The 27935-nt window shown below is 41.8% G+C and overlaps 4 protein-coding genes across 14 annotated transcripts in view; 2 read left to right on the forward strand and 2 right to left on the reverse strand.

Moving 5' to 3' along the window:
- The first annotated feature begins 1 nt into the window (after window position 1).
- On the forward strand, window positions 2–8589 carry Alpha-spec (alpha spectrin). Of its 3 annotated transcripts, none has more exons than XM_076771952.1 (10): window positions 2–73; window positions 197–430; window positions 506–737; window positions 829–4445; window positions 4535–4579; window positions 4921–7448; window positions 7541–7595; window positions 7674–8052; window positions 8165–8331; window positions 8395–8589. In XM_076771952.1, exons 2-10 carry the CDS (start codon window positions 281–283, stop codon window positions 8521–8523), a joined length of 7302 nt encoding a protein of 2433 aa, XP_076628067.1. In that variant the 5' UTR covers window positions 2–73; window positions 197–280; the 3' UTR covers window positions 8524–8589. The 3 variants fall into 3 exon arrangements, with proteins under 3 accessions (XP_076628067.1, XP_076628066.1, XP_076628068.1); XM_076771951.1 differs by having other exon boundaries at window positions 7–134; XM_076771953.1 differs by lacking the exon at window positions 4535–4579 and having other exon boundaries at window positions 7–134.
- A 301-nt stretch (window positions 8590–8890) lies between these two features.
- Window positions 8891–11036, reverse strand: LOC143345125 (WD repeat-containing protein 46). Its single transcript, XM_076771954.1, has 6 exons — window positions 10902–11036; window positions 10098–10786; window positions 9723–10039; window positions 9321–9645; window positions 9135–9248; window positions 8891–9057 (listed from the first exon to the last, which is right to left on the reverse strand). The coding sequence occupies exons 1-6, from the start codon at window positions 10912–10914 to the stop codon at window positions 8929–8931; spliced, it is 1587 nt and encodes a 528-aa protein (XP_076628069.1). The 5' UTR covers window positions 10915–11036; the 3' UTR covers window positions 8891–8928.
- A 4180-nt stretch (window positions 11037–15216) lies between these two features.
- Window positions 15217–17611, forward strand: LOC143344737 (ribosome biogenesis protein WDR12 homolog). Its single transcript, XM_076771089.1, has 9 exons — window positions 15217–15416; window positions 15578–15663; window positions 15742–15952; window positions 16040–16180; window positions 16253–16428; window positions 16514–16584; window positions 16679–16925; window positions 16997–17129; window positions 17202–17611. Exons 1-9 carry the CDS (start codon window positions 15349–15351, stop codon window positions 17341–17343), a joined length of 1275 nt encoding a protein of 424 aa, XP_076627204.1. The 5' UTR covers window positions 15217–15348; the 3' UTR covers window positions 17344–17611.
- A 1127-nt stretch (window positions 17612–18738) lies between these two features.
- Window positions 18739–27935, reverse strand: part of Shep (RNA binding motif single stranded interacting protein alan shepard) — a 42093-nt gene continuing 32896 nt past the window's right edge. For 6 of the 9 annotated variants that reach the window (XM_076771081.1, XM_076771088.1, XM_076771085.1 and 3 more), the window contains exons 6-11: window positions 24578–24735; window positions 24311–24464; window positions 24039–24233; window positions 23659–23751; window positions 23424–23584; window positions 18739–23129 (exon numbers count right to left, since the gene is read on the reverse strand). In XM_076771081.1, the coding sequence (XP_076627196.1) occupies window positions 23438–23584; window positions 23659–23751; window positions 24039–24233; window positions 24311–24464; window positions 24578–24735 (747 nt within the window). In that variant the 3' untranslated portion in view covers window positions 18739–23129; window positions 23424–23437. The remainder of the gene's footprint in view (window positions 23130–23423; window positions 23585–23658; window positions 23752–24038; window positions 24234–24310; window positions 24465–24577; window positions 24736–27935) is intronic. The other 3 variants (XM_076771087.1, XM_076771084.1, XM_076771082.1) reach the window with 2 other exon arrangements.

A 27935-nucleotide genomic window follows, 5' to 3' on the forward strand; every position in this document is an offset into this window, starting at 1 on the left:
CCGCAGTCATTATTGAACCACGACGAGCGAAAGTTGTCATTGTGCGTGTCAGATTCTAACAAAATTATACAAGGTATACATTGGTTTTACATCGTTTCGAGTGAAAATAATTGGAACAGCGGTTGTATAGATCGGTAATTGTTAGCGATAATTGAATAAACGTATTATCAATGTAATGTAACGACTGGTTTTACAGAAATAATCGACTTTGCCACACCCTGTGGCCATTTTGGAGAGGAGTGATTGTTCCACGAATGCCGAACGGTAAATAACGTTCAAAATGGATCAGATCACGCCAAAGGAAGTGAAAATTTTGGAGAATCCTGAGGACATTCAGGAGAGGCGAGAACAGGTTCTGAGTCGGTATGCTAATTTCAAAGCGGAAGCGCGTAACAAGAGAGACAAACTCGAGGACTCCCGTCGCTTTCAGGTATGCTTTTTTCTAATCATTCGTTCTTACGATGCGTGTCCGGTACGTGTTTTAACGAGATCCGTCGGTCCGTAGTATTTTAAGCGAGATGCGGACGAACTCGAGGGATGGATTTACGAAAAATTACAAGCTGCCTCGGACGAAAGCTACAAGGATCCGACGAATCTTCAAGCAAAAATACAGAAACATCAAGCATTTGAAGCAGAAGTTGCCGCCCATTCCAATGCCATAGTGTCGCTTGATAACACGGGCTCTGAAATGATTGCACAGCATCATTTTGCAAGCGATGTCATCCGCAAAAGATTGGGTAAATATCCTCTTGGGGCAACCATGGTCTCTTTTCATTTAATCTTTTAATACAAAATTCGTTAATAACAAGGTTACCATGATTTCTGTAGAGGACCTGCATCGTCTGTGGGAGTTACTGCTGGCTAGATTAGCCGATAAGGGTCTCAAACTTCAACAAGCCTTAGTTCTCGTACAATTTATCAGACACTGCGACGAAGTAATGTTCTGGATCCATGACAAAGAAGCATTCGTGACGACCGACGAATTTGGGCACGACCTGGAACACGTAGAAGTGCTGCAAAGGAAGTTCGACGAGTTTCAGAAGGATATGGCCAGCCAGGAATACAGAGTGACCGAAGTGAACGAGCTGGCATACAAGCTTCTCTTAGATGGACACCCAGAGCGCGATACTATTTTACGCAGAAAGGAAGAACTCAACGAGTCTTGGCAGAGATTGAAACAGCTTGCTGTTTTGAGGCAGGAGAAATTGTTTGGCGCCCACGAGATCCAGAGATTTAATCGGGACGCGGACGAAACGATGGCTTGGATCGCCGAGAAGGATGTCGTCCTCTCCTCGGACGACTTTGGACGCGATCTCGCGAGCGTGCAAACGTTACAGAGGAAACACGAGGGCATAGAACGCGATTTGGCGGCTTTGGAGGATAAAGTGTATACCCTGGGAGCCGAGGCGGATCGTCTGGCAGCTATTCACCAGGCAGACCATTCGAAACAAATTCAAGCTAAACGCGCAGAGATCTTGCAATCGTGGGAGAGTTTAACGGCAAAAGCAAAAGAACGACGTCTGAAGCTCGACGAGTCTTACTATTTACACAGATTTTTAGCCGACTATAGGGACCTGGTTTCGTGGATGAACGATATGCGCGCGATTATATCGGCGGACGAATTGGCTAAGGACGTAGCCGGCTCGGAGGCCCTCGTCGAGAGGCATCAGGAACACAAGGGAGAGATCGACGCCAGGGCGGATAGCTTCGACGCGACCACCTTGGCTGGCAACAAACTCTTGGAAAAGAAACATTACGCCGCGGAGGAGGTGGCTCGAAAGTTAAATTCCCTCGCGGAGGACAAACAGTCTCTCCTGAGTCTCTGGGAGAAGAGGAGAATCTTGTACGAACAGTGTATGGACTTGCAGTTGTTCTATCGAGACGCGGAACAGGCGGACGCATGGATGGCCAAACAAGAAGCATTCTTGGCGAACGAGGATCTAGGAGACTCGCTCGACAGCGTGGAAGCTCTTATCAAGAAGCACGAAGACTTCGACAAGTCTTTGGCGGCCCAAGAGGAGAAGATTAACGTGTTGGACGAATTCGCCGGGAAACTGATCGAGGGTGAACATTACGCGGCGGACGACGTGGCCCAGAGACGTCATTTTCTGTTGGAGAGGCGTGCCGTTCTTCTGGAGAAGTCGGCACAGAGGAGACGTCGCTTGGAAGACGCGTACAAATTGCAGCAGTTCGAGCGCGACTGCGACGAAACAAAAGGTTGGGTGAACGAGAAATTAAAATTCGCCACCGACGACAGCTACTTGGACCCCACCAATCTGAACGGCAAGGTGCAGAAGCACCAAAACTTCGAGCAAGAATTGAACGCGAATAGAACTCGCATGGAGGAGATGGTGGCGACCGGTCGAGAGCTGATCGAGAGCGACCACTACGCCAGCGATCGAATTCGTACTCGTACAGACGAGATCATGAGGCTGTGGGATTGCCTCACACACGCCACTGAGAAGAAAGGTGCAAAGCTGCAAGAAGCTTCTCAGCAACAGCAGTTTAATCGCACTGTCGAGGACATAGAACTGTGGTTGTCCGAGGTCGAGGGACAACTGATGTCAGAGGACTACGGCAAAGATCTGACCAGCGTGCAGAACCTGCAGAAGAAGCACGCCCTGCTCGAGGCCGACGTCGCGTCCCACTCGGACCGAATCGAGGGCATCACCCAAGCCGCGGAGCAGTTCGTCAAGTCGGGCCATTTCGATGCGAACAACATCAAAGTGAAGCAGGACCAGCTGCACGCTAGGTACGCCGCACTCCAACGACCGATGAGCATCCGAAAGCAACGGCTCCTCGACTCTCTGCAGGTGCAGCAACTGTTCAGGGACATCGAGGACGAGGAGGCTTGGATCCGCGAGAAGGAGCCGGTGGCTGCGTCCACCAACCGTGGCCGCGACCTGATCGGTGTACAGAACTTGCAGAAGAAACACCAGGCGGTCCTGGCCGAGATAAACAACCACGAGTCTCGCGTGGCTGCTGTTTGCCAGGCGGGCGCCACCATGTTGGAGGAGAGTCACTTCGCGGCCGAGGAGATCAGTCAACGTTTGGCCGCGTTGGACGAGCACTGGGGACAGCTGAAGGAGAAGGCTCGTCAGCGCAAGAACGACCTGGACGATTCCCTTCAGGCGCATCAGTACTTTGCGGACGCGAACGAGGCGGAATCATGGATGAAGGAGAAAAGACCGATCGTCATGAACGCGGATTATGGTAAGGACGAGGACAGCTCCGAGGCTCTATTGAAGAAACACGAGGCGTTGGTCAGCGACCTGGAGGCATTCGCGAGCACCATAGCCGCGCTCAGGGACCAGGCTGCCTCCTGTCGTCAGCAAGAGACGCCCACCATCGACATCACCGGCAAGGAATGCGTCGTCGCTCTGTACGATTACACCGAAAAGTCGCCGCGTGAGGTATCTATGAAGAAGGGTGACACGCTGACGCTCCTGAACTCCAACAACAAGGACTGGTGGAAGGTAGAGGTGAACGATCGTCAGGGTTTTGTTCCAGCCGCGTACGTGAAGCGCGTCGAGCCTGAAGCTGGCCTCAGCGCGTCTCAGCAGAACCTGGCCAGGGAGCAGAGCTCCATCGCTGCAAGACAGTCGCAGATCGAGGGTCAGTACGACGATCTTCTGAGACTGGCTCGCGAACGACAGAACAAACTCAACGAAACAGCCAAGGCTTACGTGCTGGTGAGAGAGGCTGCAGAGCTGGCTACCTGGATCAAGGACAAGGAGAATCACGCTCAGGTTCAGGACGTTGGCGAAGACCTGGAACAGGTGGAGGTGATGCAGAAGAAGTTCGACGACTTCCAGGCGGACCTGAAGGCCAACGAGGTACGGCTGGCGGAGATGAACGAGATCGCTGTTCAGTTGATGAGCCTGGGACAGACGGAGGCGGCTCTGAAGATTCAGACGCAGATACAGGACCTGAACGAGAAATGGACCAGTCTGCAGACTCTAACCGCCGAGAGGGCCAACCAGTTGGGTTCCGCTCACGAGGTTCAGCGGTTCCACCGCGACGTCGACGAGACCAAGGATTGGATTCGCGAGAAGGACGCGGCTCTGAACAACGACGACCTTGGAAAGGATCTACGCAGCGTGCAAGCCCTGCAGCGTAAGCACGAGGGTCTCGAGAGGGACTTGGCCGCTCTCGGAGACAAGATAAAGCAGCTGGACGAAACGGCCAATCGATTAATGCAGTCGCATCCCGAAACCGCCGAGCAGACGTACGCCAAGCAGAAAGAGATCAACGAGGAGTGGACTCAGTTGACGGCAAAGGCAAACAGCAGAAAGGAGAAGTTGCTGGATTCCTACGACTTGCAACGGTTCCTCAGCGACTATCGGGATCTGATGGCTTGGATCAATTCGATGATGGGTCTGGTTGCTTCCGAGGAGCTGGCTTCCGACGTCACCGGCGCGGAAGCTTTGCTCGAACGTCATCAGGTGAGTCTCGAGCAGTTCTTGAATTAATCGTTATTAATGATAATCGTCCAATGGTCACACCGGTCGTTCACGAGTAATTTGAATTATAGAATCACAGAGCAGAGATAGACGCACGATACGGCGTACTTCAGGAGGTATCGGAAAGTGTTTGAGCATGAAACGAAATACGTATTCTTACGATTAATCACTTGGTATATTTTTTGTTGTTGTTGTTGGTGAAACTTTGTTTTCATGAAAGAGAAGAGATTTGGCAGGTCGATGTTTTGTAACGAAGACACCGCCTATTAACACCTTTGAACATTTTATACGTATTATATTTTCAATGCTTCTTATAGTGTAATTGCTGCCTTTTTCTACCGCTTATCGTAGTGTCTATGGTCGAGTGGATTGATACGTATGCAAAACCATGCGTGTGAATTTATATAGAGGTACTCGAAACGGCGCGCTGAAGCATAGTCTCGCTGTTGTGTTGCAGGAACATCGAATGGAGATCGACGCCAGAGCCGGCACCTTCCAAGCGTTCGAGCTGTTCGGCCAGCAGCTTCTGCAGTCCAGTCATTACGCGAGCGTCGAGATCCAAGAGAAGCTCGAGTCCATGGCCGAGGCTCGACAGGAGCTGGAGAAAGCGTGGGTCCAACGACGCATGCAACTCGATCAGAATCTGGAGCTGCAACTTTTCTGCAGAGACTGCGAGCAAGCGGAGAACTGGATGAGCGCTCGCGAAGCGTTCCTGAGCAGCGCTGACACCGTCGACAGCAGCGACAACGTCGAGGCTCTGATCAAGAAGCACGAGGACTTCGACAAAGCGATCAACGCCCACGAAGAGAAGATCGCCACGTTGCAGACGCTGGCGGATCAGTTGATAGCCGCGGAGCACTACGCCGCGAAACCGATCGACGAGAGACGTTGTCAGGTGTTGGACCGCTGGAAACACCTGAAGGACGCTCTCATCGAGAAACGTTCCAAGTTGGGCGAGTCCCAGACTCTGCAGCAATTCTCGCGCGATGCCGACGAGATGGAGAACTGGATTGCCGAGAAACTCCAGCTGGCCACCGAGGAGAACTACAAAGATCCGGCGAACATACAGTCCAAACACCAGAAACACCAAGCGTTCGAGGCAGAGTTGGCAGCGAACGCGGACAGGATTCAGTCGGTGCTAGCGATGGGCGGTAATTTGATCGAGAAACATCAATGCGCCGGTTCCGAGGACGCTGTTCAAAAGAGGCTGGCGTCGATCGCCGACCAGTGGGAGTACCTCACACAGAAGACCACCGAGAAATCGATGAAGCTTAAGGAGGCGAACAAGCAACGCACCTACATAGCCGCGGTGAAGGATCTCGACTTCTGGCTAGGCGAGGTGGAAAGTTTGCTCACGTCCGAGGACGCGGGCAAGGATCTGGCCTCCGTGCAGAATCTGATGAAGAAGCATCAGTTGGTGCAGGCCGATATCCAGGCGCACGACGACAGGATCAAGGACATGAACGCGCAGGCGGACTCTCTGATCGAGAGCGGGCAATTCGACGCGGCCGGCATCCAAGAGAAACGACAAAGCATCAACGAACGTTACGAGAGGATCATCAACTTGGCTGCTCACAGACAGGCTAGGCTGAACGAGGCGAACACGCTGCATCAGTTCTTCAGAGACATAGCAGACGAGGAGTCGTGGATCAAAGAGAAGAAGCTGTTGGTCGGCTCGGACGATTACGGTCGCGATCTGACCGGCGTTCAGAACCTGAAGAAGAAGCACAAGAGACTGGAGGCCGAGTTGGGTAGCCACGAGCCTGCCATACAGGCGGTCCAAGAGGCCGGAGAGAAGTTGATGGACGTTTCGAACTTCAGCGTACCTGAGATCGAGCAACGTCTCAAGCTGCTGAACCAGGCGTGGGCGGAACTCAAGCAGCTGGCCGCCAACAGAGGCCAGAAGCTGGACGAGTCGCTTACGTATCAGCAGTTCTTGGCCAAGGTCGAGGAAGAGGAGGCGTGGATCACGGAGAAGCAACAGTTGCTGTCGGTGGAGGACTATGGTGACACTATGGCCGCCGTGCAGGGTTTGCTGAAGAAGCACGACGCGTTCGAGACCGATTTTGCGGTGCACGGGGATCGTTGCAAGGACATCTGCGAGGCCGGCGAGGCTCTGATCAAAGCTGGCAACCACCGTGCGGACGCCATTGGCCAGAGATGCGCCCAGCTGCGCAATAAACTGGAACAACTTGGCGCCCTGGCGGGCAGAAGGAAGATCCGACTCAATGACAATTCCGCCTACCTGCAGTTCATGTGGAAAGCGGACGTTGTTGAATCGTGGATCGCCGACAAGGAGACCCACGTGCGCTCGGAGGAGTTTGGACGCGACCTGTCCACCGTTCAGACGCTGCTCACCAAGCAGGAGACCTTCGACGCGGGTCTGCACGCGTTCGAGCACGAGGGAATTCAGAATATCACGTCACTGAAGGAGATGCTGGTCGATTCCGGGCACAACCAGACGCCCAGCATTCAGAAACGTCACGCGGACGTGATCGCCCGCTGGCAGAAGCTCCTGGCCGACTCCGACGCGAGGAAGCAACGTTTGTTGAGGATGCAGGATCAGTTCAGGCAAATCGAGGAACTGTACCTGACGTTCGCCAAGAAGGCGTCCGCTTTCAATTCGTGGTTCGAGAACGCGGAGGAGGATCTGACCGATCCTGTTCGTTGCAACAGCATCGAGGAGATCAGAGCGCTCAGGGAAGCTCACGCGCAATTCCAAGCGAGCTTGTCCTCGGCCGAGGCGGACTTCGACGCTCTCGCGGCTCTGGACAGACAGATCAAGAGCTTCAACGTCGGCCCGAATCCGTACACGTGGTTCACGATGGAAGCGTTGGAGGATACGTGGCGTAATCTGCAGAAAATAATCAAAGAGCGCGACGTGGAGCTCGCGAAGGAGGCACAACGGCAAGAAGAGAACGACAAACTACGTAAAGAGTTTGCCAAGCACGCGAACGCGTTCCATCAGTGGTTGGCAGAGACGAGGTATACGAAAGCTTCGAACATGTATAAATTAGTTTCGTTACTTTGATCTTGTTGATCATTTTTCACGTTTGTAACTATTTTCATGGTCACAGAACATCTATGATGGAAGGGTCAGGGTCGTTGGAACAGCAACTGGAAGCTACAAAGGTAAAGTTAACTAAACCTTATGCTGGTATTTCTAGAAATTAGATTTTACTCTCGTGTACTTCTTGTTCGCGTGTACAGAGGAAAACTCAAGAGGTTCGTGCGCGTCGTCAAGATTTGAAGAAGATCGAAGATCTGGGTGCAATTTTGGAAGAGCATTTAATTCTAGATAATCGTTACACGGAACACAGTACTGTGGGGTTGGCGCAGCAGTGGGATCAGTTAGATCAACTGGGAATGCGTATGCAGCACAACTTGGAACAGCAAATACAGGCGCGTAACCAGTCCGGTGTTTCCGAAGATGCACTAAAAGAATTCTCCATGATGTTCAAACACTTCGACAAAGACAAGAGCGGACGTCTGAATCACCAGGAGTTCAAGTCGTGTTTAAGAGCGCTTGGTTACGATCTACCGATGGTGGAAGAGGGCCAGCCCGATCCAGAATTCGAAAACATTCTAGGTTTGTTACTCTATTAATCGTATTATCCGTTAGTTAGTCTCCGATCGAAGTTCGTAGATCAAAGTGTAAAGGGGAATCGCGGAGGATTCTAAACTTCGTTTATTCGTTTTAGATATCGTTGATCCGAATAGAGATGGTTACGTATCGTTGCAAGAGTACATGGCATTCATGATTAGCAAGGAAACCGAAAACGTGCAGAGTTCCGAAGAAATAGAAAACGCTTTCCGCGCCATTACTGCCGCGGATCGGCCGTATGTTACGAAGGAGGAATTATATGCTGTGAGTATAAATTTTTAAATGGTTTTTTAAATATTTATTGACGATGTGACGTTAATTTTTTAGAACCTTACGAAGGAGATGGCCGATTACTGCGTAGCCCGCATGAAACCTTACGTCGATCCGAAAACGGAACGACCGATTACGGGAGCATTGGATTATATTGAATTTACTCGGACCCTTTTCCAAAATTAATTACAATTCCATAAATTATTCTCTTTTTAATATAGGACTTATTAAATTATAGGAGCAAAAACGTGAGATACGTACTTGTTTTATTAAAAACCTCGCTACTTTAACTAGGTACATATATAATATATTATTCAACGTTGAACATGTTTTTATTTTATAGCACGTATCGCATGATTGTCCCCATAATCTTTGTATCGATATATAGAGCATTTACGAACAATCTTGAGAAATAAATTATTCGTTTTACATAGAAATTTTATGCGGTACCAAATCATTGAGGGAACGGCATTGTATAGTTTTCTTTAATAAAATTTATTTGTAATCATTCGAGTCACAACGTATAATCAAATATACAAACGATGCACCTTAAATTTAAAATAATTATATAGTCTTGGAATTTCTATTTTACTATCTTGATGTACTTTTATTAGATTTCGATACGAATCTGTTTAACACTCCATAATCTCTTTTAGGTGCTTCCCTTTTCTTCTCATCTGGCCGTACGCCTGCTGCCTGACGTACATTCTCAAAGGTTTCCTAAAACAATTAATTTTTAATATTTGCATTCTGCGTATAATCAAATTACGATTTGCCCAAGTACCGGATATACTTACCCTTCGACTTAAATCCTTAAGAATCTGTTTAGTTTTAATTACTTTGGCGGTTCCTCCCTTTCCTTTAGCTTTCGTTCTGCGCGGTTTAAAGTCTATGTCTTTTGGCTTAACGTGCTGCATATAGATTACAATTGCATTAGACAATACCAGTAGAGTCGGAATAATGTAACTTCAACTGATACTCACGATAAGCTTCTTTTGCGCCTCGATTTTGTCTCTCAAAGTAGGAACATCTACTTCTGCTATGGCAACTGGATCCAAAGTGATCAATTCCGGTTGAATTTTATCTAGCAGAGCCTTCACTTCGTTCTCGCGTCTCTGGCCCTTAGTCTGGAACGGATTGCTTTCCAGAGCATCGTAGTTAGCTTCCCCGCTCCCGGGTACTAAGAGAGAGGAAACTCCTCTTGTTGTGCCAATACCCAAGACATCCTCGTATGGACAAAACTGCATACTTGTCACCGTCCAATCAGCTTTATGCCTCAAGTACGATTTCATTTCATCCGCGCCGGGTCTAATTAACAAGAATTGAAATTCATCGAAACTACAGTAGATTCCCATCTAACGCGAGTCTTATAAAGCGTCGTTTACCGATAAATTTCTACTAAATTCCCCATTGACATTGCCAATTGACCACATTGGCTGTAAGATAAATGTTGAACAGGTGAATTTGTGCGATAATTGTGCACCGGGCCTGCTAACTGCCTAATATCCCACACCTTCACGAACCTAGCTGGACAACTAGTTGCCATATAAGTTCCATACGGATGAACGGCGCAAGCAGTTATGGCTTGCGTGTGGCATAACATTTTTGCTAATGGTTCTCTGCTATTTGGAGACCACATAGAGACTACACCTTGTGCACTACCCACGCATAATAGAGCATTACTTGGATTTTGAGTCATTACCTGGCAAACAAACAATTATTTTATTCGTACGAAGGAACATTGACAATTTCATACTTACTGCTATGTTTCCTAATTTAGTATTGTAAGAGGTTACAAATTTCCCTATAGAGACGTCGAGCCAGGCCAAATAACCATCCCTGGATGCACTGGTAAGCAAAAAGTGATAAGGTAAAAACTCCAGTTTATTAATTTTATTCATTGCTTTTAAGCAATGAATTTCAATCCCTTGGTTGTCATATATGTACACCCAATCTTTCTGTGCAACGGCGAACATTGTTTCTAGATGCAGCCATGCCACATCGTGCACAGATTCCATTACATTCATTTCACAGGCCAATCTTTTTGTCACCCAATCTAAAGCAGCTACATGTCCCCTCCTTCCACCAAGAATTAAATGTCTGCCATTTCTGGTATATCTTATACAGTACGGACCGAATTCTAAGTTCAATGTAAAGTGCTTAGCTGCGCTGGTTATGTCTACACTAGCTGCAATTTGTTTTTGTTTGAATCTTGTAGTTACTTCTCCAGGATCGGCTTCCAAACAACCATAATCCCCCGTTAAAAGTACTTCTGCACGAGCAGTTTCTTCTACCGTACGATTTATAACATTCTCTTTGGTCTTTAACTTCCGTCTTATCACTTCATTCCGTATCCTAGATGTTTTCTTTCTCAAATCAATTCCCTCGCCTTTACCATGTTTTGTTAATATTTCTTCACTGATAGGTGGACGCTCGCGAAATCTGTTTCCTGTAAATATTATGTGTTTTAAACAACGGTTACCTTGTAAAATACACCGAACAAGAACGCAATGAAGGTAGAGATAATAATAGTATTTATAGTATTTATATAATTTAGAAAGTACCTCTAGGTGCCATTGTGTCTCGGTGATTGCAGCTTCAACGATTATGACATTATTTTGCAGAAAGTAAATGTTTCACTGTATTCCCTCGGTTTCAATCAAAAACACGTGTAAAGCTCTCATGCGAGTCAGAGCGACGCCATATTTAAAGTTTTAAAACGCCCGAGTTTACGTGGAATAGTTCGTTACCTTCAACGCTAGATGGCGCTTATTTTCAACCTCAAACCCTCTGGTGTTAAAACGTCCAAGTTTGTCGTGGAATAGTTCGTTACCTTCAACGCTAGATGGCGCTTATTTACCGACCTCAAACCCTCTGGTGTTAAAACGCCCAAGTTTGTCGTGGAATAGTTCGTTACCTTCAACGCTAGATGGCGCTTATTTACCGACCTCAAACCCTCTGGTGTTAAAACGCCCAAGTTTGTCGTGGAATAGTTCGGATCGCCCACGCTAGATGGATTTCTCGACAAGCTTGGGCGTTTTAGCACCAGAGGGTTCGAGGTCGGTAAATAAGCGCCATCTAGCGTTGCAGATAGTGAACTATTTGACGACAAACTTGGACCGTCTCTGAGACTCTTGAAGGAGAGCAGTCAGTTTACCTTTGTCGCTTTTCCGAAACACTACTAGCTCACGTACATACGCATGATCTGTCATCTCTAGTATAAACCAGAGATACCAGACGAAGCGCCGAGTGCACCGTGGACACGTCTCATGGGAGTTAAGAGAGGCAGGCTCACATTTGCCTTCTTTAACTCGCTTATTTTGTTTAGTCCTATTTTTCGTCTTTTGATTCAGTCATAGAAAAGACACATACGTTATACGTTGCGTCGCGTATAATTCGGTAAACCAGAATAGGAGGCCATAGGAGGTGTTCTAGTCAGAGATGCCAGATTCAGCACCCGGTGTCCTACTCACACATGGAAGATCACGCGTACGTGAGCTCGTAGAATTTCGGAAAGTCGACAAAGGCAAACTGACACATGCCCTCTTTCTCGATTATTTTGTGGGAGTCGAGAGAGAAAGGCTCACATTTGCCTTCTCGCTCTTAACAACTGAAATCCGACCTTCCGTCTACGGCATACGATTTGGAATCTCGAGCCGAGATTCTCGATTGACCAGGCATTTTTACTTGCCTTTCCTAGAGTTCATTACTGAACTCTGCAAATTACTCCTGGTTTCTATTTGCCTCTGATAACCTCTGATGACCAGTGCTGACAAAAGTACAGAACTCCCGACAACTTTTCACACCATACAGCGACTGTTATCGACTGCCCCTGATTACTGCTTGCCTCTGCTGGACTCTGCTGACCATCGCTTATATTTCCGACAACCTATAACGATTCCTACTGACTTCTGCTAACCTTTGTTGGTCTTTGCTGATCTCTGTCAGCGTGTGCTTGTCTCTGCTGAACTTTCCTGGCCTCTGCCGTACGCTACTGACCACTGCAGGTATTTCTGATAATCTATAACGATTAATACTTACTACTGCATGCCCCTACAAGTTTCTGCTTGCCTTTGCAGTTTTCTGCGTGCCTATGCATGCCTTTGCTGGACTCTGCTGAACACTGCTGACCACCCCTGATGCTTCTGACATTGTATAACAATTACTACATGCCACTGTTCGCCCCTGCTGATCTCTGCTTGCCACTGCATGTCTCTGCTCGTCTCTGCTGACCGCCACTGACCACTCCTGTTACTTCTGACAACGTATAACGATTACGACTGGCTACTGTTAGCCTCTCCCAGCCTCTGCTGGCCTCTGCTGACCACCGCTTATATTTCTGACAACGTATAACGATTACTACTTGCTCCTGCTTGCCCCTGCTGGACTCTGCTTGCCACTGCATGCCTCTGCTCGTCTCTGCTGACCGCTGCTGACCACCTCTGATGCTTCTGACGACATATAACGCTTACTACATGCTACTATTCGCCCCTGGTGATCTCTGCTCGTCTCTGCTGACCGCCACTGACCACTCCTGTTACTTCTGACAACGTACAACGATTACGACTGGCTACTGTCAGCCTCTCCCAGCCTCTGCTGACCTCTGCTGACCACCCCTGATGCTTCTGGCAACGTATAACGATTACAACTTGCTACTGCTTGCCCCTGCTGGTCTCTGCATGCCTCTGCATGCCTCTGCATCCTTCTGCTGACCTCTGCTGGCCCCTGCTGACCACGCTGACCTTTGTTAACAACTTCTAACACGATGTACATGTATTAAAACTTTGTATAATGTAAATCTATGACAATAAATGATATAATTTCAAAGAATTCTATGTGTTCTCGTCACTTTTACCTTTCTTTTCCTTTCCCCATTATTCCCTTAGTTATAAGAAACCGTTTCTCTACTTAAAACTGGAATTCCGAAGTGCCTGGAGCGTTTTCTGAAATGCCGGTGACCTTGACCCACTTTCGAAACTGGGTCAAGGCCAAATCCGGATTCCCAAAGCGCCCGGAAGATTTCTAAAATTCGATGACCTTGACCTACTTTCGAAATTGGGTCAAGGCCATTCGGATTTCCAAGTTGGCCCGAAGATTTCTGAAATTTCGAATGGCCTTGACCTACTTTCGAAATTGGGTCAAGGCCATTCGGATTTCCAAGTTGGCCCGAAGATTTCTAAAATTTCGAATGGCCTTGACCTACTTTCGAAATTGGGTCAAGGCCATCCAGATTTCCAAGTCGGCCGGAAGATTTCTGAAATTTCAAATGGCCTTGACCCACTTTCGAAATTGGGTCAAGGCCATCCGGATTTCCAAAGCGGCCGGAATTTTTCTAAAATTTCGAATGGCCTTGACCCACTTTCGAAATTGGGTCAAGGCCATTTGGATTTCCAAAGCGGTCGGAAGATTTCTGAAATTTCGAATGGCCTTGACCCACTTTCGAAATTGGGTCAAGGCCATCCGGATTTCCAAAGCGGCCGGAATTTTTCTAAGATTCGAATGGCCTTGACCCACTTTCGAAACTGGGCCAAGGTCAAGGTCAAATTCGGATTTCCAAAGTTCCCGGAACATTTCTAAAATGCTGGTGAACTTGCGAAGAAGGTGGGACGCATCTTATAGGTAAGAGAATGATTTGGAGAGGAAAAGGACGGTAAAAAATGATGAGAACACATTGAATACTTTAAAATTATATCATTTATTGTCATAGATTTGCATTATACAAAACTTTAATACATATAAACATATTATATTATATTACATCATGTCACAAGTTGTCAGCAACGGTCAGCAGTGGTCAGCGATGGTCAGCTGACGTCGGGAGATGTTGGCAGAGGCCAGCTTAGGTCGGGAGATGCTGGCAGAGGTCAGCAGAAGGCGGCAGTAGCCAGTAGTAATCGTTGTACGTTGCCAGAAATATAAGCGGTGGCCAGCAGTGGTCAGCAGCGATCAGCAGAGGCCAACGGAGGACAGCAGAGGCATGCAGAGGCAAGTAGAGTCCAGCAGGGGCAAGCAGGAACACGTAGTAATCGTTATACGTTGTCAGAAGTATCAGGAGTGGTCAGTAGCGGTCAGCAGAGTCCAGCGGAGGCAGGCAGAAGTCAGTAGTAATCGTTATACGTTGTCAGAAATATAAGCGGTGGTCAGCAGAGGCCAGCAGAGGCTGGGAGAGGCTAACAGTAGCCAGTCGTAATCGTTATACGTTGTCAGAAGTAACAGGAGTGGTCAGTGGCGGTCAGCAGAGACGAGCAGAGGCATGCAGTGGCAAGCAGAGATCAGCAGGGGCGAACAGTAGCATGTAGTAATTGTTATACGATGTCAGAAGCATCAGGGGTGGTCAGCAGTGTTCAGCAGAGTCCAGCAAAGGCATGCAAAGGCAAGCAGAGACTTGTAGGGGCATGCAGTAGTAAGTAGTAATCGTTATACATTATCAGAAATACCTGCAGTGGTCAGTAGCGTACGGCAGAGGCCAGGAAAGCTCAGCAGAGACAAGCACACGCTGACAGAGATCAGCAAAGACCAACAGAGGGTAGCAGAAGTCAGTAGTAATCGTTATAGGTTGTCAGAAATATAAGCGGTGGTCAGCAGAGGACATCAGAAGCCAGCAGAGGCTGGGGGAGGCTGGCAGTATCCAGTCGTAATCGTTATACGTTGTTAGAAGTGTTAGGAGTGGTCAGCAGCGGTCAGCAGAGGCCTGTAACAAAATGCAGAAGTACATGTTAGACGATCCGAAATTACTTCGGGCAGCTTCGGTGAATCGAGAAGGAGGGGCATGTATGCAGTTTGCCTTTGTCGACTTTCCGACACTCTACGAGATCACGTATGCATACGTGATCTGGCATAGTGTGAGAAAGTGGAATGATGTGTTCCCAGTGCACCCGGGGCTCCGTCTGGCATCTCTGATCGATACATGTATCGATAGTAGGTAATTTAAAATGTAGCGTACACGTGTGGTGTTTATGGTTTACGATTTATACAAAATACATAAAGCTAACTAATAACACAAGATCTACGATGGCTAATCTCAGTGTAAACGAAGATGCTCGACAAGTACAAATAAGATTTCTTACTAAGCAAGAACAGTAAGTGTTTTCGTTGTTTCTTCTGATACACCGTGTTAGGTTAAGTTATTTCGTTATGTGCACATAGTATTCCGTAAAATACTTTACTTCATATATTACAGGCCACGTGTGTTATACACGAAATCGTAACATATATGTTGAAGCTATACTTTGCATTTTAGATATGCAGTTGCAGATTTTCCATTATCTGTGCATACGACTATTGTACCAAACGAATTAAACACGCTTGTAAATGAACTTTTAAAAGGTATGAAATTGTTCAATTACATATTGATAAACTTCAATCGTATATATAAATTTAAAAAATTTCATGTTTTTATTCCAGAGTCTGGCGGTATAAAAAATAGAATAGAATTTGATTTTTTGGTATTTTCCCAATTTCTACGTACCTCGTTATCCGAGCACATAGCTGAGAGAAATGCTTCAACAGAGGAAGTAATAAATGTTGAATATGTTGAGAAATATCCACCACCAGAACCTCAGGATTGTCTTATACATGATGATTGGGTATCTGCTGTTGCTGTTTGCGAGAAATGGTTACTTTTTATGACATTTGTTAAGAGTAGTTATATCAAAATGTTTCAGAATATTATTTTATTTATACTAAATAAAGTGTTTAATAGGATACTAACTGGTTGCTATGACAATACACTACATATCTGGACAACAAGAGGAAAACATCATCTTGTAATTCCTGGTCATACATCACCCATCAAAGCAGTAGCATGGATATCTATGAATGGTGATACTGCCAGTTTTGTTAGGTACTGCTCAAAACCATTGGTAATAGAGTATATTTTTTTATAATACTAACTGTATCACTTTGAAATGTACAGTGCATCTCAAGATCAAACAGCTATAATATGGGACTGGAATATTACAGAAAATTCTGTAGACTGTATACATGTATGCAGAGGACACGAACGCGGACTCGAAGCTGTTAGTGTTAATTATGACAAATCGTTGATTGCAACTGGAGCTTGGGATACAATGCTCAAAATTTGGTCTACTTGTAAGTATGTCAATAGTTTTTTTTAATTCATTAAAAACTGCAATTCGAAATGAAAATAATGTTTCGTTCTTATCGATTTTCCTAGCTACCGAAGATGAAAACGAGGACGGTGAATCCACCTCAAAAAGATTGAAGTCTGAACACGGTAAAACAAGAGTAAGCACAATAGATAGACGTATATAGAAAATAGAAGTTTAACACGATAATTTACTTCAACATGTAATAGTATAATTGTGCTTGTATCGTATAGGTACCCAGAAAGACAATGAAAGGCCACAAAGAAGCTATTAGTGGTATAGTATGGTCAGATAGAACAGAACTTATAACATCGTCGTGGGATCATACGATGAAAGTATGGGATTCAGAATTAGGAGGAATTAAACATGAACTTGCTGGAAATAAAAGTTTCTTCGACATCGATTATTCCCCGTTGTGTCGCGCTATTGTAGCAGCATCTGCTGACAAGCACATCCGATTATACGATCCAAGATCTACAGGTTTTGATCATAATATACTTAATAAGATCATTAATCGTTGTGAATTCTATAATAATTGTAATTCTTTTTAGAGGGAACCCTTGTAAAAACACTATTCACTTCTCATACACAATGGGTACAGTCTGTAAGATGGTCAATCGTGGACGAAAATCTTTTTATTTCAGGAGCATATGATAATGATATGAAACTGTGGGATACCAGAAGGTTAGTTAATAATTAAGTTATTCGATAATATGTACATAGGCTTTTTTCTTTAAATCGAGTGCCTTTTTGCAGCCCAAAAGCACCATTGTTCGATCTTTCCGGACACGAGGACAAAGTATTATGTTGTAACTGGTCTAATCCCAAATTCATGGTGTCCGGAGGTGCCGATAACACTGTAAGAATATTTAAGTCAAAACATGTTAGCGATAAATGAACGGCTTGTAATTCCTAAATATAACAGAGAAAGAAAGTCTCGCAAACAGTGCAAATTACTAAGAATAAGCTTTTCTTTTATTATTTTAATATTTATTATATTCTAAATCAAACGATGTAACCGTCTAAATGAAATAGAATTCCATATATTGCCGTCATAAAACGTATTGACCATGAAAACAATGTATTTCACAGTAAAAATAATAGAAACATACGGTCCGTTCTTTCGTTAGCAACATATTCGAAATAAACGTGAATGCAAATCAAAATTATGTGTACAAGTAATTACAAACTATTTTCGTACAAATAAACAGATCTAGAAAATCAAAAACGAACGTGTCCCCAAGTAAAAAGTTTCTCGTGGCTCAAGAAAAGGCTCTCAGCGTCAAATCAAAATTCGCACTTTTTATTTCAATGAAATCTTTTGCAATGTGTCAGTTTTTAATTTACCCTCGTATTTTACATCATTATAAAATCACCACTTAATTGACAAAACAGGAGATCTAGTAATCGTTCGTACATTGCCAGCACCTCGTTGTTTTTTTTTTCCAAAGAATCTCGAATCGTTTTTATTACGCACAAATCAAAGCAGCATTTACTCAAAATAGTACAAATCGCATCAGCGTAAGATGTTAAAATTACTAAGAGAAAATTCATTAGGTTCTACCGTAGTGCCAGAATCGAGCATGGCATGTTAATTCTCCATGGTCTTGTGTCACGCAAAAACAATTCTACCGTCGGTTGTAATAGAGGCGAACGCTGGATGTATTACACAATACGTTAGGATAATGTGGGGGGGCTTATGATTTTAACATTACTTACAAAGGACAATATTGTTCAGTCTATTGCAGATACTGTACTGCTACACAGTAGTATACGCAATAGTATATTTTCGTTAACCGATGCCTATTGGAGAAGAACGTGTATTTTAAACAACTTCTTTTTTTTCGTTTAATTCGTTAAGCTCTCTTTCAGTTCTAAAGGATACCAAAAAATGTGTCGGGGACTTATTTTTTTCATTCGAAAAAGGCATATACAATAGTCTCTAGTTGATTCGACAGAAGGCATATTCAGTGTGGAGTATGTGTAAATACAGTCACTGATTTTTGTACGAGAGTAAGTTTTTATTTTACAGACTTTACATTTCGTTTGTTGCATTCTTGCGGATGTTTGCTACGTTGGAGACAGAAAAAAAGAAACAGAAAAATGTTAAGAGAAATCAAAAGTAACAACGAAATCGAACCCAGTCGAAACGGTAGACCAAAGGCGTGTGTAAGAAAGAAACATCGTACGTGTATTTGGGGATTCACTCTCTGTACACGGAAAAAGATGAAATAGCGATTCTCGCTGGACCCACGGCGAAACTCAGGAAAGGAAAGAAAATGATTCGAATAAATCCCCAAAACAGATCGTTTATTGATCAAAAATAAGGGATGATAATAATTAAGAATTTGATTCTTTCACTTTGAAATATACCAAACCATACTTGTAAGTAACTCTAAAACTGTTCGGTGCACGCTCTGATACAAAGTGTAGAGTGACGTTTAGAGCGTGCACACGCAGTGTGCAGTTTACAGTAACAGTGTGTCTGCAGTCTGTGTCGTGTAATAGGCAGATGGTTTTAAAGTACGCATTATAAATTATGCATACACCTACACACCACATGCTCGGTCTCGCACTTTCTCTCTCGCTCTCGCGTTCTCGCATTGTAATCATCACTTTCTCACGTTCTCTTTCGCTCTATCTCTCGCTCTCTCTCTCTCTCTCTCGCTCTCTTTCTCTCTTTTTGTTGTCTGTTTTCGTTTGCACTTTTTTCAATTTTTTTTCCGTTTTTATTTTTTAGAAGACCCTATCTAACCCCCACATTATCTCACACAAAGACTAGCGTTTTTAAACGATCCAAAATAAACTAAGGGCACTTTTAGTGGCGTATGCCCTGTTCTTATTTCGAGTTTCATGAAAAATCTAATTCTGACCGTTGTTAAACTTTGTTTTTATTACAGCACCTATCGACTTCTAAGAGTCCCTATCTTAACTAGCTATGACACACTTGCCTTAATCTAGAATTTCATTACGTGCTATGCCTCGCCATCTTAAAGTATCCGAACCTAGTTTTTTTTTTCTTTTCATTCTTCTTTTTCTTAAATCAATCCTCGTACGGATGCGAACTGTGTAACTACGATGCATCGGCATCGTTTCTTTTCTTTCTCTCGTTTACTCTCGAGAACTCTTTGTTTTCGTGTTCTCATTGGTCGCACACCGCATAACAATATCATGGAGAGAAGAAACAGAAATATTAAGCAGACGGTATGGTATTGTTTTGGAGAATTACATGTTTTTTCGTCTCGTCTTACGACGCGAAAGAATTCGAACGCGACAAAGACAGTAAACACAGGATCGAGAAATGAAGGGGGATCAGGGGGATCAGATCGTAGAAGGAACGGAGGGGAGAGGGCAAAGTGTAGAAGTTAGAAAAAGAAGGGGCAATGGAAAAACGTTTCTCGATACAGCTTAAAAAAAAAAAAAAAAAAAAAAAAAAAACTATCGCTTAACAATGTAAAACAATGACTTAAAAACACGATGAACCTAAGAGACTGTACAAGTCGAAGTACGATGATGCGTCGCGACATCATCGAGTCAACTCGGACTCGCTTCGCTTAAGCCGATATTCGACTAATGTTTATTTTTTTTACTTAAAAAACACCCTACGTTTTTTTCTTTTTATTCTCATCTTTCTACATTCAGCCTACAACTACGTGTGATTCTAATCTAAAAGAGGCTACGCTAGAATTCTAGAGAAAGCTTACGGAAAGCAGCATTGCTTGGAAAACGAAGTTCCAAATGGTTTTTCGTAAACCACACCCGGCCAGCCCAAGCACCCGACCCGCGGTGCGCAGCAAGCAGTCCTTACTATTATATTACAGTAGATAATATGTTGTAGAATAATATATATTTATTAATATGAATAGCCAGTCAGTCTTGACGGGTGCGAGGTGCATAGGCTGAACGGTGCCTCGCCTAATGTGTTCAACATGGAGAGGCAGTTGTATCCTAACTATCAGCTAACTATCTACCTAAACTTAATTCACTTAATCGATTACTTCCTATCCAAAATGGTGCCTAGCCTATTCATAGTCAACACTAACTACACAACGTCTCGCTGTGTTTTTCTTTCACGTTCTATACAATAGTTGCGCGCTCGTTCGTCTCACTTTCACTCCGTTTCCCACTTTGACCCCTCTCAGCCCCTTTTCCTCACGCTTTCTTTTTTAAATCCTTTCACTCTTGCTTTCATTCGCCCGCTCTCTTTCTTCGTACCTTTCGCACGTTATTCCTTGCACTCTGATTTTCCTGTTTCTCTCTTTTTCTCCTTCCCTGCCCCCGCTCTCCAGTGCGGCTCCGTATCTGTGGGAGCTGGCGTTTTTTTTTTTTGTCGGCCGAACCATCCGTTCTTCCGCTCGGTCAGCACTAAATGCTGCTCTTTTGTTTGGTCGTCACAATAATAATTAGTTATTTAGTACAAGTCTATTAGTAAAATTCTTCAAAATTCACTATATAATCACATGTGATTTTTTTTGTTGTCAGTCGTGGTGACAATCGCTTGTGCAACAATTTTACACACTCGCAAATAGGTTCTCCCTTTCGTCCCTCTATCTTTCTCTTTCGCTCTCTTTTTTTTCTCTCCCTTAATGCGTGGACTCAAATCGAGTAATAATCGGTCTCTTAAAAAATAGCTCATACCACTTTTTTCATCTTTTATCTCTTGTCATCAAATCGTGATGTACCAAAATAAACTAAATATATTATTTACTTCAAGTCTCAACAGTGTAAAAATCTTTCATACTTTAGATGACGTCAATAATAGTAATCGTTAATTATAATAATACAGCATATTATTGTAATATTATAATAATAGCTACGATCGCCTCTAACTCTATCTAACTACCTGCCCACCCACTTCGAGCCCGGAGCTCGCAATATTTGGTAGAAAGCTTTCTGCTAATCGTCCTTTCTCGACTCGATCTAAGTCAGACAACGTGAAAACTGTGCCGGATAGTAAAAAAACGGGCTTAGAGGAACGCAGGAGAGGAGGGTGTCCCTTTTTCTTCTTCTTTCTTTTTTTTTCTTTTTATCATTTTTTTTTTTTCGTTTTTCTCGAGATACCGCGTAGATTGAAAATCCTCGACTTTTATCTTTCTTTTCGTTTTGTTTCTTCGCGTTCGATCCTCTCGCTTACCGTTCTCCTCCAGTCCCATTATCCTCGTTCATTTAGTAACGCGTTATTCGTTTGTTCGATATAATAAATTAATTTACACTCTATCTATCGTATCCCGTCGTAACAAGCCTACTGTCTCTCTTCTCGGGCGGTGTGAATTATCTCGGTTTACAATGATCCGCCGTTTGATTTCTTTTTGTTCCTAGACTCCGCACGGACCGTACGGTGTTTCGGCCCGTCAATCCCATTAGTGGCAACTATACACATACAAAATCTATTCGAATTCGTAACCAAAAAACAAACGCAGTGATATTAACTGGCTACAACGCAAAAACAATTATATTCTCTTAACTAGAAGATCAAAATTTGGCTCAAGTTTCGCATTTACATACCGACGTAAAAATATATTATAATATTTTTCAGCATATCCATGTCTAGCGGATTTGTCTGAAAAGGCACAATTCTAAAAAAAATATCTGTATTCACTGTACAATTAAAACTGATATCGATTCGTAGTAACTGTACTCATAAATATAAATCCTCTAAAAAGTACTATGTTCCTTTCGTTCTTGTTACAATAATTACATATATCTTGAAGTTTTTTTTCCTTTAGAAATAAAGCTTTCCTTCATATTTTTTTTTTTTTTTAAATCCTCGCTTCTTTTCATCCATAAAATATATTCGTCCGTGATTAAAATGAGAACGCGAACCGTACTTGTAAAAGTAGATAAAAATCTCCGCGTGGCAATACATACATACAATATATGTGCCTAGCTTGGAATGTCTGAACGAAACAGAAGAAAACAAAAAGAAACAATGTGATGAGAGTGCAGTTTGTGGATGGGGTGGTGTGTGCTGTTAAGGAAGAGTTTTTCCTTCAGTATCTTTGCGAGAAAAGAACACTGGTCGATGTCTCTTCTTTTGCAGCCCAGCCACCGGCCAGCCAGCTGGCACGAGTCCGGTAGGTATTGATTACAATCAACTGAATCTGAATGTACTTTTTTTTTTTATCAACTCTAGCATTGGAAGTGCTTTTTCTCTGTATATTATTATATTATTTCTTGGGAAGAATTCTCCTTTGTATATTTCTGAGCAGCGTTTCTTTTATAGTTTACAGTTTTTGTTAAAATATTTATTCACACTCTCAAGCGTTCAGCTTCGACTTATCGTCTCCTTAGTAAATGTAATACCTAAAGTTAATCCTGGAAGCCTATCAGCTTGACACTAAACTGTCCGTCGCAGAATATCAATTTTGTCACTGTCGTAATGATTTGTTGGCGTTACAGCGTATGGAGCCGTGCTGGTGCCGAACAATGTAGATGACACGAGCACTCGTACCCCTTCTTATGACAACATTCATTCTCTAATCGTTGGAAAATATTAACTACTTTCACCTATTTATCTGGTGGATAAAATGTATAAAAGATGGCTGGCAAGTCAATTATCATGAGGAAGAATCTTATCTGACTTTATGTAATGTATTTAGTCTCATCTATTCTTCATTAATATAATCCTTCGTGTATCAACAGGTGTGGCTCTCCTAACTTACATAACCCTCGGTGTAATCGTATCTGAAATATCACAATTACAATATTTATGAATAAATATATACATTTTGTATCGTAATAGTTATTAATTCACACGATATGTTAAAAACATTGTCGTATTTATTTAAAGAGAAAAAATACATGAGCCGTTCATTATGAAACTGCTGTAAGTCCATTTCATTAAATAATAAAAAAAAAAAATAATAGACTTTCTGCATACAATGTTTAAAAAATATATTGAATTTTTCTATGATGAAATTCGGAACATCCTAATATATAATCATTGAATTAGAACTGTTAAAAGAATATTGTGTATACCTAAAAACCGTAGCCTACTTAGGCTGCTGAGCTTGGTATTGTTGATAGGAGTCATCAGGAGATGCAGCGTTACTTGTCTGTTCAGAATCACCCAATGGCATGGTATGAATAATGCTAGGAGGGTAAGTATAAGGATAAGGATGCGGACTTGCTGCTATGTACTGCAAAACGAAATATTAGAGTAAATAATAATTGAAACCCGTAATATCGGAAAGAACGAGAATACAAAACTTACGGAACCAGTGCCAAGATGCAATGTAGACATTTGTGTAGTAAGCTGAGGAATCATACTGTACTGTGGGTTGCTAGGATCAGCTGATGGCATCATCTATAACATAAAATTTATATTAAATTCAAAAGTTCGTGTATTTGTATCATTTCATCGGTATTATAGTACTGTAACGCACAAATAAATTTAAAAGTTCAATCGGCCTTTATAACTCGGAACTTTTTTAAGGAAAATACACATTCTAATGAAATAATAAATAAAATAAGTATGCGCAGGAAAACGTTAAAAGGATAATGCCATTTCGAATATACAAAGTACTGCGTAAATACATAAGCAGTACAAAGAGTAGACAAACAAAACAACAAAAAATTTGTATAAAAACTCACGTCGACCTGTTGCATGTGTGGAGGGGCAGTCTGCACCAAATAAGGAGTAACCCAAGGGGTTCCTGGTACACTGTAACCAGGTAAAGCTTGGCCATAATGACGACTATATTGTGTTAAAGTGGCTGCAGGTAGCATGTGAGTAGTTGCAACCCCGTTTTGACCAACGCCGCTTGTATCGTAATTCAAAGTCATGTTCTGTGAAGATAAATGTAACAATCGTTAAAATATTGTATCGCTCATATTTTAATGTTTACTGTAACAATATTAATTACCTCTCCAGTTTCTCTCCATATTGTACTTTTGTATAATGATTTTTTCTTATTACCGCCATCAGCAAATTTCACCAATAGAGGATCTTTAGCACCTTGCAGTGCCTTTCCATTAAACATCTGGATTATCTGTTCACATTTTTCTTTGGACTCCATCCTGAAGTAAAAGTACAAATAACTTGAGATACCAATAATTATAAATATATCAATATTTATTAACAATACTCTTTGCAATATTAATAGTTTATAACAAATACAAATAGTGCTGACCTTGCAAATCCAACGCCTTTACTTTGTCCAGCAGTATCGCGTAATATACGCGTTGAAATAACTTGCCCGTATTGAGCGAGTAAACCTTCAACGTCATTCTCTTTGAAGCTCAATGGTAGGTTTGCAATATACAAATTGGTGGGGTCCTGCTCCTGTTGCTGAGAAGAGAGTAAAAATACTATGCAACTTATTGTAGTACACTCCTCAACGTGTATATATGTATAAATTTTAAAAAAGTTTCATATCTATCATTTTAACATTCATAACTGAGATATATGTATATTATATATTACATATATACATATTATATATATATATAATATTTGTATATTCCTGTATAACTATGAGTGCACAGACGAAATCACTGCTATGATGAATTACTAACTGCTACAAGTGTATTATACTTCGTATACATTTTATGTTTAAATACTAATTATAATCCGGAGTTTGTTATAAATTCACTTCGAATGTTAAAATGATAACTCAAAATTAAATTTTATATCAATGCAATAATGCAAGAAATTTAGAAAAATAAAAATTCATATAGTATTTAAAACAAATGTTTCACGTATAATTTATTAATTTGTTCCTTTTATCAAAAAATTACATAAATCTACAAGATACTACTAAAAAGACCAATAAACTATAACAATTATTTCGATCTAATTTTGAGTATACCAATGGACAAGTATTGAAAAGGACTGATTATTTTCAAGATGATTATTTTTTTTTTTAATATTGAGAGGTTATCATGCTTCAGGGCATTACATTACCACATTCTGGTGGTTCTCCAAATTTGCTTTATGGATGCTTGTAATTAAATTCAATTTTAAATATATCCTGCATTTATGTGCAAAGCATGCTCACACGCTAAATACATTGTGTTTTTTTTGTGGAAACATTTTTTTTTCTTTTTTTTTTGTGATATATAGGTATTAATTAAAATTAACTATCTATGCGTGCCTAAAGCATTCACTGTTTAACAATACATGTTAATGATTCAAGAATACAATGAATTATCAAATAAGTAATGAGCCTACAAAGTCAAAGTAGTGAATATCGCCTGTGCAATCATTTTTTATTCGACGCGAGTAATAAAATCATAGATATATTTTAAAATAAGAGAGAACTCGTTAAATTCCTTCTGTTATTAAATGATATTTAATAGTATTGTTATGAGTAAAATATGTCATTTATCTTATGAAAATAGTTTTTGTTAAAATAACTTTGTTCACAATTCTGTTTACTTGTATTGTTTCTCTACAATTTTCAATAAGGTTTATCTTGACAACCATATATGCTTACATCACAAATAACGAGTATGTAATGCAACCCAACTAATCACTTCTTACTAGACAATATCAAGAATAACCATTCAAAGCAGTAATATAATTCCAATCACATATGACACGTTGTTGGAGACAAGCATGGTAAAAAGCACAGGCATGTTCACATATATACAGTTACATCATGAGACAGAAATGAAAGTGAGCCAAATTATCTCACAATATTGCAGAAAACACATTGTATATAAGATATATGCACATACATATACATGTGTTCATGCTTAAGTTTTCTTTGCTTATAATTTTCATACACAGAGAACAAAAAGGAAAAGATATATGTACATTAAACTTAACTCTAACTTGAATTCAATATTTATGCACCCTCAAGCATATTTTGAGATCCACCATTTCTCTCAAAAATCAATCAACTCTACAGTTACTTGAATATACTTATACTTTACGACAATTTACTTCAATCTTGCGAATGCATTAAAACAAAAAAGTAAATAATGAAAATATTATGATATAAGCCAAGCCAATGGCATTATATATGTATATATATATATTTATAAAAATATTATATACACATGTACACATATATGTACGCATATAAATACGTGTACATATATGTATGATAAATCATAATATATCTTAATGAATTTATATCTCAATAAAATGATTTACATCTTGATCAAGTGCGAATGTGTATAAAGGATTTTACATAAGATTTGCATATTCTGTATGCATTGTACATGGCTGTGTACATTACAAGAATTGTAAAGTATAATATCAAATGGAATCTTTTATTGTAGTTCTTTTTTTTCTACAACTACAATGCTAATCAACTGCACAAATTGAAACTTTTAGAAATTCCCAAATACACATCCAAATTTGCTTGGTGTGCTGGTTAAACTTTATTATTTAAGCCAAGTGTGTCAATCAGAGCCAACCAACACCCCAGGAGTAAGATAGCACCTGATCTTCACATAGCACCACTAATTGGTAAGTAAGTACCATGTACCCTGAGCACAGTTAATGACGGGTACATCATTTAGTTGTATCATATCACATGCGACTGACATCATCACAGCTGCTGATGGCACCCCGTGCTTTTACCGCGGCCAGATTAGAAGAACCATTCCAAGTTAGTTTTCTTTGGGGCAATGAATATAGGCAAGAGCCAATACATTTTCTTTTGGCAATGTGCGTATGTAGGTAAAAAAAAAAAAATGTCAACACGATTTGAAACATATATGTAAGCCATCTTTCTCTGATATTTACGTACCACTGAATAGAATACAAAGTTGTAACATTTGACAAATCGTACTATATTATATCTGTAATAGAATATGATATACACGGTGTTCCGCCACCTCTGGGAAACATTTTAATGGGGAATTCTAGAGGCCAAAATAAGACGAAAATCAAAAATACCAATTTGTTGATGGAGGCTTCGTTAAAATGTTATTAACAATCAAATTAAAAATTTTCGAATCGTTCTAAAAAAATTATTTTCAGTTGCGGGGGTCAAATACAATCATTTTTGGTCATTAGACATACCCCCGAAATCCTACGCACTTTCGCAAAAAATATTCGAGAAGGTGAGAAATTTTTCGACAAAATTAAAAAATTTCAAATCGTTCTAAAAAAATTATTTTCGATTGCGGGGGTCAAGTACAATCATTTTTGGTCATTACACATACCCTCGAAATCCTACCCAGTTTCGAGGAAAAAATTCCTTACCGAAAATCTAATGTGAGGTTAGAAGTGCTTCCCTGAAATTTCATGCGAATCTTTAAAACATCATAACTTCTGAACGGATTGGACGATTTTGATGTTTAAAAAAGCAAACTACGCGTATTTTGGTGGAGAATATGTACAAATCGCAAAAATATTCGAAAAGTTGGTCCTTGACCCCGCAAAATGAGAAAAACCCCATAAATGGTCCAATTTTCAAACAGTCATAACTCCTACAATTGTGAATATATTTCAATGAAACTTTTTTCTGAAGTAGAGCTCATGGGTATCTACAAAAAAGTATTAGACAACTTTTCTGTAGGGCGCCAAACAAA

The sequence above is a fragment of the Colletes latitarsis genome, chromosome 8 (genome assembly GCF_051014445.1).
Source record: "Colletes latitarsis isolate SP2378_abdomen chromosome 8, iyColLati1, whole genome shotgun sequence".
Classification (NCBI taxonomy): Eukaryota; Metazoa; Arthropoda; class Insecta; order Hymenoptera; family Colletidae; genus Colletes; species Colletes latitarsis.